The sequence below is a fragment of the Mastomys coucha genome, unplaced genomic scaffold, assembly GCF_008632895.1.
Source record: "Mastomys coucha isolate ucsf_1 unplaced genomic scaffold, UCSF_Mcou_1 pScaffold1, whole genome shotgun sequence".
Taxonomy (NCBI): domain Eukaryota; kingdom Metazoa; phylum Chordata; class Mammalia; order Rodentia; family Muridae; genus Mastomys; species Mastomys coucha.
In genome coordinates this window covers 58,080,321-58,092,814 of record NW_022196891.1, presented here as the reverse complement: position 1 = coordinate 58,092,814, position 12,494 = coordinate 58,080,321, and the positions used below count along the sequence as shown (strand labels likewise).

At 36.9% G+C, this 12,494-nt stretch overlaps 1 protein-coding gene across 7 annotated transcripts in view; it reads left to right on the top strand.

Moving 5' to 3' along the window:
- The window catches only part of Rabgap1l (RAB GTPase activating protein 1 like), a 723,114-nt gene that overhangs the window by 131,823 nt on the left and 578,797 nt on the right, over positions 1 to 12,494 (top strand). For all 7 annotated transcript variants that reach the window (XM_031386689.1, XM_031386695.1, XM_031386710.1 and 4 more), the window contains exon 11: positions 10,354 to 10,495. In XM_031386689.1, coding sequence (XP_031242549.1) covers positions 10,354 to 10,495 — 142 coding nt within the window. The remainder of the gene's footprint in view (positions 1 to 10,353; positions 10,496 to 12,494) is intronic.

Sequence of the window (12,494 nt, the reverse complement as noted above, 5' to 3'; positions counted from 1 at the left end):
GCAAATTCATCTTGAATAACAAAAAACTTAGGATAGTGAAAACTTTTCTCAACAATAAAAGAACTTCAGGTGGAAACTCCATCCCTGACCTCAAACTGTACTACAGAGCAATTGTGATAAAAACTGCATGGTATTGGTACAGTGATAGGCGGTTGATCAATGGAATAGAATTGAAGACCCAGAAATGACCCACATACCCATGGTCACTTGATCTTTGACAAAGGAGCTAAAAATCATCCAGTGGAAAAGGACAGCATTTTCAACAAATGGTGCTGGCTCAACTGGCAGTCAGCATGTAGAAGAATGAAAATCGACCTGTTCTTATCTCCTTGTACAAAGCTCAAGTCCAAGTGGATCAAGGACCTCCACATAAAACCAGATACACTGAAACTAATAGAAAAGAAAGTGAGGAAGAGCCTTGAACATATGGGCACAGGAGAAAAATTCCTGAACAGAACACCGAAGGCTTGTGCTATAAGATCCTGATTTGACAAATGGGACCTTAGAAAATTGAAAAGCTTCTGTAAGGCAAAGGACATTGTCAATAAGACAAAAAGGCAACCAACAGATTATGAAAAGATCTTTACCAATCCTATATCTGATAGAGGGCTAATATCAAATATATACAAAGAACTCAAGAAGTTAGACTCTAGAGAACCAAATAACCCTATTAAAAATGGGGTACAGAGCTAAGCAAAGAGTTCTCAACTGAGGAATACTGAATGGCAGAGAAGAAGCATCTAAAGAAATGTTCAACATCCTTAGTCATCAGGGAAATGCAAATCAAAACAACCCTGAGATTCCACCTCACACCAGTCAGAATGGCTAAGATCAAGAACTCAGGTGACAGCAGGTGTTGGTGAGCTTTTGGAGAAAGAGAAACACTCCTTCATTGCTGGTGGGATTGCAAGCTGGTACAACCACTCTGGAAATCAGTTTGATGGTTCCTCAGAAAATTAGACATAGTACTCCCAGAGGACCCAGTTATACCACTCCTGGGCATATAACCAAAAGATGCTCCAACATGTAATAAAGACACATGCTCTACTATGTTCATAGCAGCCTTATTTATAATAGCCAGAATCAAGAAACAACCCAGATGTCCCTCAACAGAGTAATGGATACAGAAAATGTGGTACATTTACACAATGGATTACTACTCAGCTATTAAAAACAATGAATTTATGAAACTCTTAGGCAAATGGATGGATCTGGAGGATATCATCCTTAGTGAGGTAACCCAATCACAAAAGAACACACATGGTATGTACTCCCTGATAAGTGGATATTAGCCCAGAAGCTTGGAATACCCAAGATACAATCCACAAACCACATGAAACTCAAGAAGAAGGAAGTCCAAAGTGTGGATACTTCAATCCTTCTTAGAAGGGGGAGCAAAATACCCATGGAAGGAGTTACAGAGACAAAGTGTGGTGCAGAGATTAAAGTAATGACAATCCAGAGTGCCCCACCTAGGGACCCATCCCGTATACATTCACCAAACACAGACACCATTGTAGATTCCAACACATGTTTGCTGACAGGAGCCTACATAATTTTCTCCTGAGAGGCTCTGCCAGTGCCTGACAAATACAGAAGTAGAGGCTCACAGCCATCCATTGGAATGAGCACAGGGTTCCCAATGAAGGAGCTAGAGAAAGGACCCAAGGAGCTGAATGGGTTTGCATCCTTATAGGAGGAACAATATGAACTAACCAGTACCTCCAGATCTCCAGGGACTAAACCACCAACCAAAGAGTACACATGATGGGACTCATGGCTCCATATGTGTATGTAGCAGAGGATGGTCTAGTTGGTCATCATTGGTAGGGGAGGCCCTTCATCTTGTGAAGGCTTGATGCCCCAGTGTAAGGGAATACCATGGCCAGGAAGTGGGAGAGGGTGGGTTGGTGAGCAGAGGGGCTTGAGGAGGGGGGATAGGGTTTTTTCCAGAGGGGAAGTCAGGAAAAGGGAAAACATTTGAAATGTAAATAAATAAAATAATTAATTAAAAAAAAAGAAGTGCAAAAAACCAAAAACCAAAAACCAAAAGATCTTATATATCAGTTTTTTTAATCTTTTCCCACCCAGGATTCACTTTTGCATTAGTAATTTGTATATTAAACTATGTGTCTAGATGTATAAAATTAGTATAGAAATAAAACATTTGCTAATAATAAGTCATTCATAAATTTATTATATAGTAATTCTTTGTAATTTGTAAATAAACAGTTTACATGTTAATGAGATGCATGTGCTTATTGGTTTTACATAATGAATAAAATATTGACCACATATCTTGATTCAAGTGTGGAACATCTTCAAAACTTTCAAAATTGATTTTTATTTTGATTTTATGATTAATATTGAGAATGCTGCTTCTTGCATTTTAAAGTATAAAATGGCCAAAGTACAGTTAATGCCATTTTAAAAATTGTTGGAAATTCTGATACTAAAAAAATTTGTAGTTTTTTTAAATGAAACTCAATCATCAACTCAAAGACTAATTTTAAAATCCAATGTTGTAAAACAATGCAATCTAAAGTGTACTAACTTGATATACTCAGAAGTTTCCGAATAATGGTAAGAAAATGTGAAAAAAAAAATCTTTGTTTTTTGTAAACTCTGTTTCTAAACATATGTGTAACAAAAATGCTGTTCCTAAGTTTCAGCATTCTTCACAAATCGGAGCCATTGTGTTTCAGGAGAGTCTAACAGTGCTGTGTGACATGAAAGGATGTGCAGGGCACAGTCCACATGTTGTATTTAGAGCCAGGGCTTTAGTGAAATCGTATGATGCGATGGGGGGTGGTTTGCTGCCAGAAAAAAATGGGATTCATTGCATGATTGATTTTGAATTAAGTTTTGCTTGTTGTGTGTTTGGAAATCTTTCAGTATTGCCTGATTATTACCTCTGCATTCAGTTACATAATTCTCTGAAGGACAATGACTCTCCAATTAAGAAGCTGGCTTGTAGATACAATGGTTCAGCTTTACACCAGATCCCTGTGATCCCCTGAAAGTAAATCTTACTTCCGAGATTCTACCCTAAAGATCATAACCAAAGATATTAATGTTTTAAATGTTAAGAAATCCTTACTCTGGTGCACTTACTCATAAACAGTGTTATGATTCATGGCTTCTGAGGATGTATATACTAATACAGATATCACCATATTCCCCTTTGTATATGATGGTAGTCTATTATACTGTAAAAGCTTTTGGGATTAATTTGCATAACTGTAATGAATCTTTGTAAGTCAACCTATTCTATTTTTTTTACCCTTCCCCAAGTCAGCCTATTCTTGACATATAAATTTTAGTATGAATCTGACAGTTTATTTCATAAATACAGATTTTTAGTTGTCTAAAAATATTGAAAATAAAATCATGTTACTAAAAGTACTTTGTTTGAATCTTAGTTGCTAAGTGCAATATTTAGGTTCAAAACAGTACATTTGTATAGTTAAACCTGCCACATTGGGCCTGGTCATGGCCTTGTTTGTATTAAAAATTATATTTTACTTCATGTTCCTCCTTTAGGAAATATTATCCTTGCCAAGGTAATAGGGACTGTTCTTCCTGCCAAGGGTAATGACGATTCCCTGACAACCAGCACTAATGTCTCAGCAATGTTGTAAAGACCATTCTGACCTTAAGGTCAGCTGGCGAGACCTCCAGGACAGCCCTTAACCCTGTAGGAAAGATCTTTGAAAACACTGAGTTCAAGAATATATAATTTCTCAACTATGCAAAATAAAAGGATGTAATATGAATTGTGTAAGGAGCTTGGCAGATCTAAAAGAAGTGAGCTTGGTACACAGAGAGTTTAGGACAAGAGTGGTGTGGGGCTTCCACCCAGCTAGCTAATTGTCTGTGCTTTCAAAGGCTGGCAGATCTCTGAATTTATTTGCAATGTTAAAAAAAAATGTGCTTGTTGTCTCATTCTAAGAATCAAGGGCCTGGGGGGTCATGGGATGCTGATTAATGGGATAATCAAAAGGGAACCTGGAGGATTTGAACTTGGGATCTTCAGAAGAGCAGTCTGTGCTCTTACCCACTGAGCCATCTCACCAGCCCCCTTCCTGATATTTTTAAAAGTAATTTCAGCCTTCTGGTTCTGTCTGGGCTGGTGTCATGAGCAGACCTAGGGCGCAAGCTCCGCAGCCAGTACCACAACACCCAGAGGAAGCTCTACTCCCAGGCACTCTGACATGCCCAGGATCAGACGTAAAGAGGACCCAACATCTGTCCCAACACCCAGAGTAACTGGGACCAGCAGGACCAGTGGGACCAGGCACACAGGAACTCTGCCAGCCCAGTGGTTCTGGTTCCTTCTGGTCTGTCTGGGCTGGGTGTCCTGAGCAGACCTTGGGCGCAAGCTCCACAGCCAGTCCCACAACACCCAGAGGAAGCTGCACTTCCAGGTGCTCTAACAAGCCCAGGGTCACAGGATCCCAGAATCACAGGATCACAGAGACAGCTTGACTGAGGAGTTCTGACACAACCAGAATCACAGGAAGGACAGACGCCAGTCATATTTGGCAAGGGCAGGTGCCACGGGCCGGATTTCTTCTGGGACCCCTTGTTCCGTGTGGGGGTCCCTGTTCAGCCTCCCTCAACCTGCGGGGGAACAGGGTCCTAGTCAGGTAGATAAGGCGTTGGCGAAGAAATGACAAACAGAAACAGACACAAGGGAGTGCTGTAACTGAATGCAATTTGTACAAAGTAGAAATCAGGCTTATATGGTATACAGAAAACAGGGCATACTACAAAAGTCACGTAGGCAGGAGATGGCTACATCAAGGTCAGTGAGAACAAGCTGCCAAGTGCAAGGCAGAGGAGCAGTGGTGTCCTTCTTGGGCTGGGTCATTCTGGCAGCCCTAAGGTAAACTCTCAGGGTCTGTCTGAAGCAAATAACTGAAGGTCGTATCTCAGCACTCCTTGGCTGTAACATAAACAATTAGTGGGGGAAGCCCTACAACTTCTAACTTCTCTCTGGCATGTAGAACAATTCTGTCTTGTGTGAGACTGCTCTGATAATAAGTGCCTAACTTCTATCTCTAACTCTTGAGACCCCCCTGTCTGGTAAGACAGCTTCTTAGTAAAAATTCCCAGCTAATTACAGCTAGGAAATATATTAGGATTATTGAAACACTGTGAAGGCCAGGAAATAACGTTCAATCTCAGTGTTAGCTATAATGAAATATTTCTTAGGGCACCTTTATGCCTGAATAAAGAAGCATGCAGATCTCTCCACAGACTTAGCAGAGATCAATCTGGAACATGAGTTAGGAGATGCCCACAACTGACTGAAATCCTCAGGAGACAAACTCCCTTTGGAGTCATAATGCCTCTTGTCCGCGATCAGGTTTTAACCCTGATATTGTAGACCTCCTGGGGTGGACAGGTATGTGCAGCAGGCAGGTAGCACTAGAGATAAGCAGATGGTGGGGGTGGGGGACAAGCATAAGAAAATAAACAACACAAACCAAGGTTACTTGGCATCATCAGAACCCAATTCTCCCATTATAGCTAGTCCTGGATACACCATTACACCAGAAAAGCAAGATTCAGATCTAAAATCACTTCTTACGGTGATGATACAGGACTTTAGGAAAGACATAAATAGCACCCTCAAAGAGATACAGGACAACACAGGTAAATAGCTAGAAGCCCTTAAAGAGGAAAAAAAATACTTTAAAGAATTACAGGAAAACACAATCAAACAAGTGAAGGAAATGAGCAAAACCATCCAGAATCTAAAAATGGAAATAGAAACAATAAAGAAATCAGAAAGAGAGACAACCCTGGAGATACAAAACCTCGGAAAAAAACCCCAGGAGTCATAGATGCAAACATCACCAACAGAATACAAGAGATAGAAGAGAGAATCTCAGGGGCAGAAGACACCATAGAAAACATTGACACAACAGTCAAAGAAAATGCAAAAAGCAAAAAGCTCCTAACCCCAAACACCCAGGAAACCCAGGATGCAATGAAAAGACCAAACCTAAAGATAATAGGTATAGAAGAGAGTGAAGGTTCCCAACGTAATGGGCCAGTAAATATCTTCAACAAAATTATAGAAGAAAACTTCCCTAACCTAAAGAAAGAGATGCCCATGAACATACAAGAAGCCTAGAGAACTCTAAATAGACTGGACCAAAAGAAATCCCTCCCGTTACACAATAATCAAAACACCAAATGCACTAAACAAAGAAAGAATTTTAAAAGCAGTAAGGGAAAAAAGGCAAGTAACATATAAAGCCAGGCCTATCAGAATTACACCAGACTTCTCACAAGAGACTATGAAAGCTAGAAGATCCTGGGCAGATGTCATACAGACCCTTCAAGAACACAAATGCCAGCCCAGGCTACTATACCCAACAAAACTTTCAATTACCATAGATGGAGAACACAAGATATTTCATGACAAAACCAAATTTACACAATATCTTTCCACAAATCCAGCCCTACAAAGGATAATAGATGGAAAACATCAACATAAGGAGCAAAACTACACCCTAGAAGAAGCAAGGAAGTAATCTTTCAACAAATCCACACAAACCTAATATTACCTCTTACAACAAAACCAGAAAGTAACAACTACTTTTTCTTAATATTTTAATATGAAAATTAATATTACCAACATATCCTAATCAATTGAAATCCAAAAATATGAAGAATTAGAAATTTGTTAATTGTCATCCAATGGTCTCTCTAATTTGGTAATTGGAGAAATAGGTCCAATACTGTACAATCTATATACACTTTCAGCTTGTTTGTGACAATGTCTTGCTGTGTACAACATAAGGGTCTTGAAATCTTGCTTCTCCTATTTCAGCCTCTCTATTAGTGGTAGTGTTTATTTCATGTTTTTACACTATACTATGGCTTTCAGAACAGCTTACATATTTTAAAAGTATTTATATACCCAAAAGAAATGTAGACAATTAAATTGGGAGGGGGGTTGTAAGAGAACAACAACAGAGTGAGACTGAATGCTTTGCTTGACATTTGTAACTCTTGTATCAACTTACCACAATGAGAGCTAAGATTTAAGCTCTACTAAATACAAAACAAACAAACAAACATAAACACTTTATATATTTATGTTCATTTAAGAAAATATTAGTAGTGATGTATTATTTTGAAATATACAGTTAATACATTTGGAGTTATTTAAAATTTATATTGAGAAAAACATGTATTTTCAGTATTGCTGTAGACAAGCATCTACAGAAGACTGTTAAATTGATTGTTGTTTTATATCAAACAACTTTTATGATACTTATTTTTATTGTTATAATATTTTATATATTTTAAGGAATATGACAAAAAGATATTGTAAGTATTGAAGGGGGGGCCTCTGGGAGGAGTTGGGGTACAAAAGGGAAACAAGAATGTGATTTAATTCTATTTACTTAAAATATGTTTTTAAAAGTTAACAAATTCAGATAAATTGAAATCATGTAACTTTTCTCATCATAATGCAATAAAAGTAAAAAAAAAAGGGGAAAAAATTTAAAAAAGGGAACCTGGAGTAATGACTGAATTGATAAGTAAATAAAAGATTGGGCTTTTGATCTGCAAGAGATGAGCTATCTAGAGAGTTTGTTAGAATTGCAGGAAAAGCTGTCTGGAACAGAACAGAGAAAGAACTGTCTCAAGCAGAACATAGGTCATCAGTTGTAACCTGCAATTTGACTTTGTTTCGCCACTATCAAGAATACCTTCCTCAGAACCCCTCCTCAAGTTAAGACTGGTTCTTGGCAAACAGTACAGGGTAAGTATTATACTGTGCTTGTAATACTTCTCTGTCATAGCAGCAGAGTTCAGCTGCAACTGAGACCATCTGGCTTGCAAAGCCTAAAATAGTTCCTGTATGACCCTCTGCACAAAAAGTAATTACAGTGTTTGCATCCTATCTCTGTCCATTTTCTTGCCTTGGTGTGGAAGTTCTGGCCAGGACTTCTTCACCAGATTCTGACAAGCAGTGGTGACTAATGAACATTGTTGTTTTGTTCTCTAGCTCATAGCAAAGCACTCAATGTTAAAGTTAGTTATAGGCCTTTTACTGGTTTTTGTCAATAGGATGAAGACTTCATTATCTTACTAGTTTGTTGAAGGTTTTTTAAAAATATGAATGAATTATGAGTTTACATGTTTTGCATCAGTTGATGAGATCCTCGAGTCTTTCCTTTTTAATATGTTAATATTATGGACTACATTGACTTTATTTTTCCCCCTTCCAATGCTGGACTAGCTTTGCATTTCCCAGACAGTTTTTATTGGTTGTTATGTACCATTTTATTCATGTTATATATGTTTATATATAAAATTATATATGTATAATAGTGACGTGACTTTTATGTATTTGATTTATAATGTATTTAATTATAATTGATATATTTACATATAGAGATAGATTTGCTTTATGTAAACTGTCATTTTAAACATTTAATCATCACATTAATAGTTAATAATCCTAGTATATGATTATTATATAATATTAATACTATGTATATTTATTGGCATAAATAATAGTGAATTTCAATATATTTTCATACATGTACATTGTGCATTTTGATCATAATCATATCCCCATGTTATCCTTTTTTGTCCTCTTCCTATTTTCATTAATCCTTTTCTTCTCAGCTGGCTCCATTTTCTTCACTGGAGTTGTTTACAGATATATGGCTTCTCACTGGTTACTAAACCATTGGTGAAAGCATCTCTCCCTCCCCATCAATCTTTAACTGCATATGAACCCTCAGGGATGCATAGGGTCTCATGATCTCCTCACCTTCTCTTACAGAGTATTTTCTTGTCAAGTCTTGTGCAGGTGATGACAGCTGCTTTGAGTTCCTCAATAATTTGAGGGTATTATAGCCATGTAATGCCCAAAAGTCAGTGTTCCATTCTGTCCTCTAACCCTGGCTCTCAAATGTCTTCTGTCCTTTATTCCATGCTGTTCCTGAACCTTGGATGGGCGATATAGTTGTCCTATTTATAGCTGGGCAGTCATTTATTGTCAGCACTTTGAATAACTAATGAGATTCTGAAGTCACTGCTGATTGAGGCATAAAGGTATTATTACCATACCTAATAGATAGTAGCATTGATTTGTGAGTTAGTTATTGAGAAAACAGTTTTACAGCCAAGTCCACTTCCATTTACAAAAGAAATACAACAGCTCTATCACTGTGATCTATACCTGCCTCGTCTGTGAACCTTTGACTAGGTTTGAATTCCCTCTTGTGGACCAGGCAACAAATGGAATTAGAAAGTGATTGGTTACCCTGATAACTGCTTTCTTGCCACGGTTGTACCAAAGGATTCATTTCTCAGCTGGTCCCTAGCACTGTGTTAACATCCACAGCTGGTCCCACAGCTGGTCCCACAGCTGGTCCCTAGCACTGTGTTAACATCCACAGCTGAGTCAAGTAGTTGAGGACAGTTTCTCTTTAGCAGGCTTCCAAGACTCTGGCTTTGATTTGTTAACTTAGCTACATTGTTGTGTGTTGCTGCAGATTGATGTCTGGGCCTAGAGCATGATGGGCAACTGCTCTACCATTGCAATCACATTCAAGATTTGCTAATATATAGTTAAGATTTTTGTCTGTTTTTATTAACTGTAGTAAATATCTCTGTATACTATGTGTAGATGTTACTCACTATAGTGTTTCTTGCTACAGATCATTTTAATTCAGTTTGAAATATAAGATCAAATATTCCTCTTTGTACTTTTTTTTTTTTTTTTTTAGACAGGATCCCATAATGAACTAATGAGCTTGCTGTGTAGCGGAAAATGACCTTGAACTCCTCATCCCCAGTCTCCACTTTGCAAGTGCTAGAGGTGCAGATGTATTCTGCCATGGTGCAGTTGGTAGTGTGCTTTGTGGACAAGCATGCAGACCTGAGTTCAGATCCTAAGCCTAGAAAAGAAAACGGCTACATAGAGTTCAAGACATCAGTTGTCAAGTCTAGCTGTTATTTCTTTCTCACTATGAGATAACCAGTAATGAATCAAACATCATTTATTGTTGGTCTTAAAACTTGTGAAGTCTTAAAGAATAATTGGATTATGTCAAAATGTTTATAAGTAGAATTTGTTAATATAATGCTACATGATTCTCAGCATGTATTCATTTCCAGCACTGGAAAAAATGGTAGAGAAATCATTCACTTAAAATATGCCAAGGACAGTGTATTAAAAATTCCCCAAATTCAGACATGGCCTAGATAAATGTTCTGCTTTTCATTTTAGCTGATTTTAATGAACTATTGCTATACAATTTTATTCTCTTTGTATGTCTAATATTCAAATATATGATTTTATTGTTTCAGTCTGAGGGAAAAAGCCACAGCAGTGCTGGAGATGCAATATATGAAGTGGTGAGTCTGCAGAGAGAATCTGACAAAGAGGAGCCACTCACCCCTACTAGTGGAGGGGGCCCATTGTCACCCCAGGATGATGAAGCAGAAGAGGGTAAGAAGTCGAATGTATTCTGTTAGTCCATTTAAACAGATGTTTTCTTAGAATCTTCAAAAGTGATGTGTGTGCACACACATTCTCATGCTGAGGGGTTGAGCGATGTTATTCCTAGTCTCGGACACACTCACGTTAGATTTTTTGACATGCAGAAGGAGATTTGGTTCATTTGGTTCTTTCTTTGGTTGCCCAGTCCCCAGTCCCACTTAAGTAGCTATTTAAATTTGGCAATATTGCTGTGCTAGTTTGCTTTCTATTTGATTTCAAGTATTTCTCAAGTATTTAATGAGAAGTTTCAAATTCTCTTAAGTATTTTTAGAATTTCAGTGAATTCTGCTTATCTCTGACACTTTGCAGTTCTAACCTGATTTTGTTGTTGCTGTATTCTCTACCACTCACTTCTGAAAGAGTACACTATCCTTTCTATTTACTACACAAATGCTGTAGAGAAATGCACAAAAGCCTGTTAGGTCATCTGACTGTGGTCATGACACTTTTCATTGCCACTAGGGCTAGAGGGACAGGTCTTAGTGCTAGTAAAGGATTGTGCCCAGTATGAGGATAGCTAACAGCAAATTTCTCTTTTCCTTTTAAAAGATTTTTATTTTGTTTTTATTTATTTATGTATGTACGCACATGTGTATGTCCATGGAGGCTGGGAGAAGGTGTCAGATCCCTGGAGCTCGAGTCATAGATGGTTATAAGCTTTCTGAAGTGGGTAGTGGGTGATCCTATGCAAGAACAGCAAGTGGTCTTAGCAGCTGATCCATCTTTGCAACCAACCAGATTTCTATATTAATATCATATTTGAAAAACATCTTAAAATTGTGTTTATGTGTATTTATATCATTTTGACAGCAATACAATATTGACTAGTAATTATTGTTCCTTACATGTGAGGTATCCTTCTGTTTCTAATCCGTCAACTGATTTCATCGGATTTTAATTGCACTCATAGTTTTATTAGGTTGGTTTTAGGAGTAAACATAAGGCACAGAGAACACAGCCACTTGCTTGTGTTACTTGACTGCAAATGGCAGTGCTAATATCTGCTGCAGGCTGTTTACTTCTACTATGTTACTCTGTCACATCTGACAAGTTACCAAAATTTATAAGCAAATTCTAAGAACTGAATGTCCATAACAGAATTAGCCATTTAAAAGCATATATGTTAACGTCATTGAGAAACCATCACTCTTAAAAGCTATTATCTAAGAAGTTACTTTTTGTTTCTCTTTACCCTAGCCTCTGGCAACCACTAATTTGCCTTTGCCTTTTTTCTTTGTTTTTTTTTTTTTTTTAATTTTCTGGGATATAAATATAAATAAAATTATAAAAATACTGTCTTTCATATGTACCTTCTTTGACTTGGCATAATAGTTTTGAAATAGTCCCAATTAATCACTCATTACAGCATGTATTAATATTTCATATTTTTTCATGTATGAGTAGTAGTCAGTGATGTACTTGTGCCTCATTATCCAGTTATTACTTGAGACACATTTGAGTTACTGGACCAGTTAGATCTTGTAAAGAATGTGATGAATATTTTTTTTTAAAAACTTTTATTGCATTATGATGAGAAAAGTTACATGATTTAAATTTATCTGAATTTGTTAACATTTAAAAACATATTTTAATTAAATAGAATTGAATCGCATTCTTGTTTCCCTTTTGTATCACTGCTCCATCCAGAGACCCCGCCTTCAATACCTACAATATCTTTTTTGTCATATTCCTTAAAATTTATAAAATATTACAACAATAAAAATAAGTATTATAAAAGTTGTTTGATAAAAACAACAATCAATTTAACAGTCTTATGTAGATTCTTGTCTACAGCAATAGTGAAAATACATTTTTCTCAATATAAATTTTAAATAACTCCAAACATATTAACTGTATACTTAAAAAAATACATCTACTAATGTTTTCTTAAATGAACATGAATATATAAAGTCTTTTTGTTTGTTTTGTATTTAGTAGAGTTTAAAGT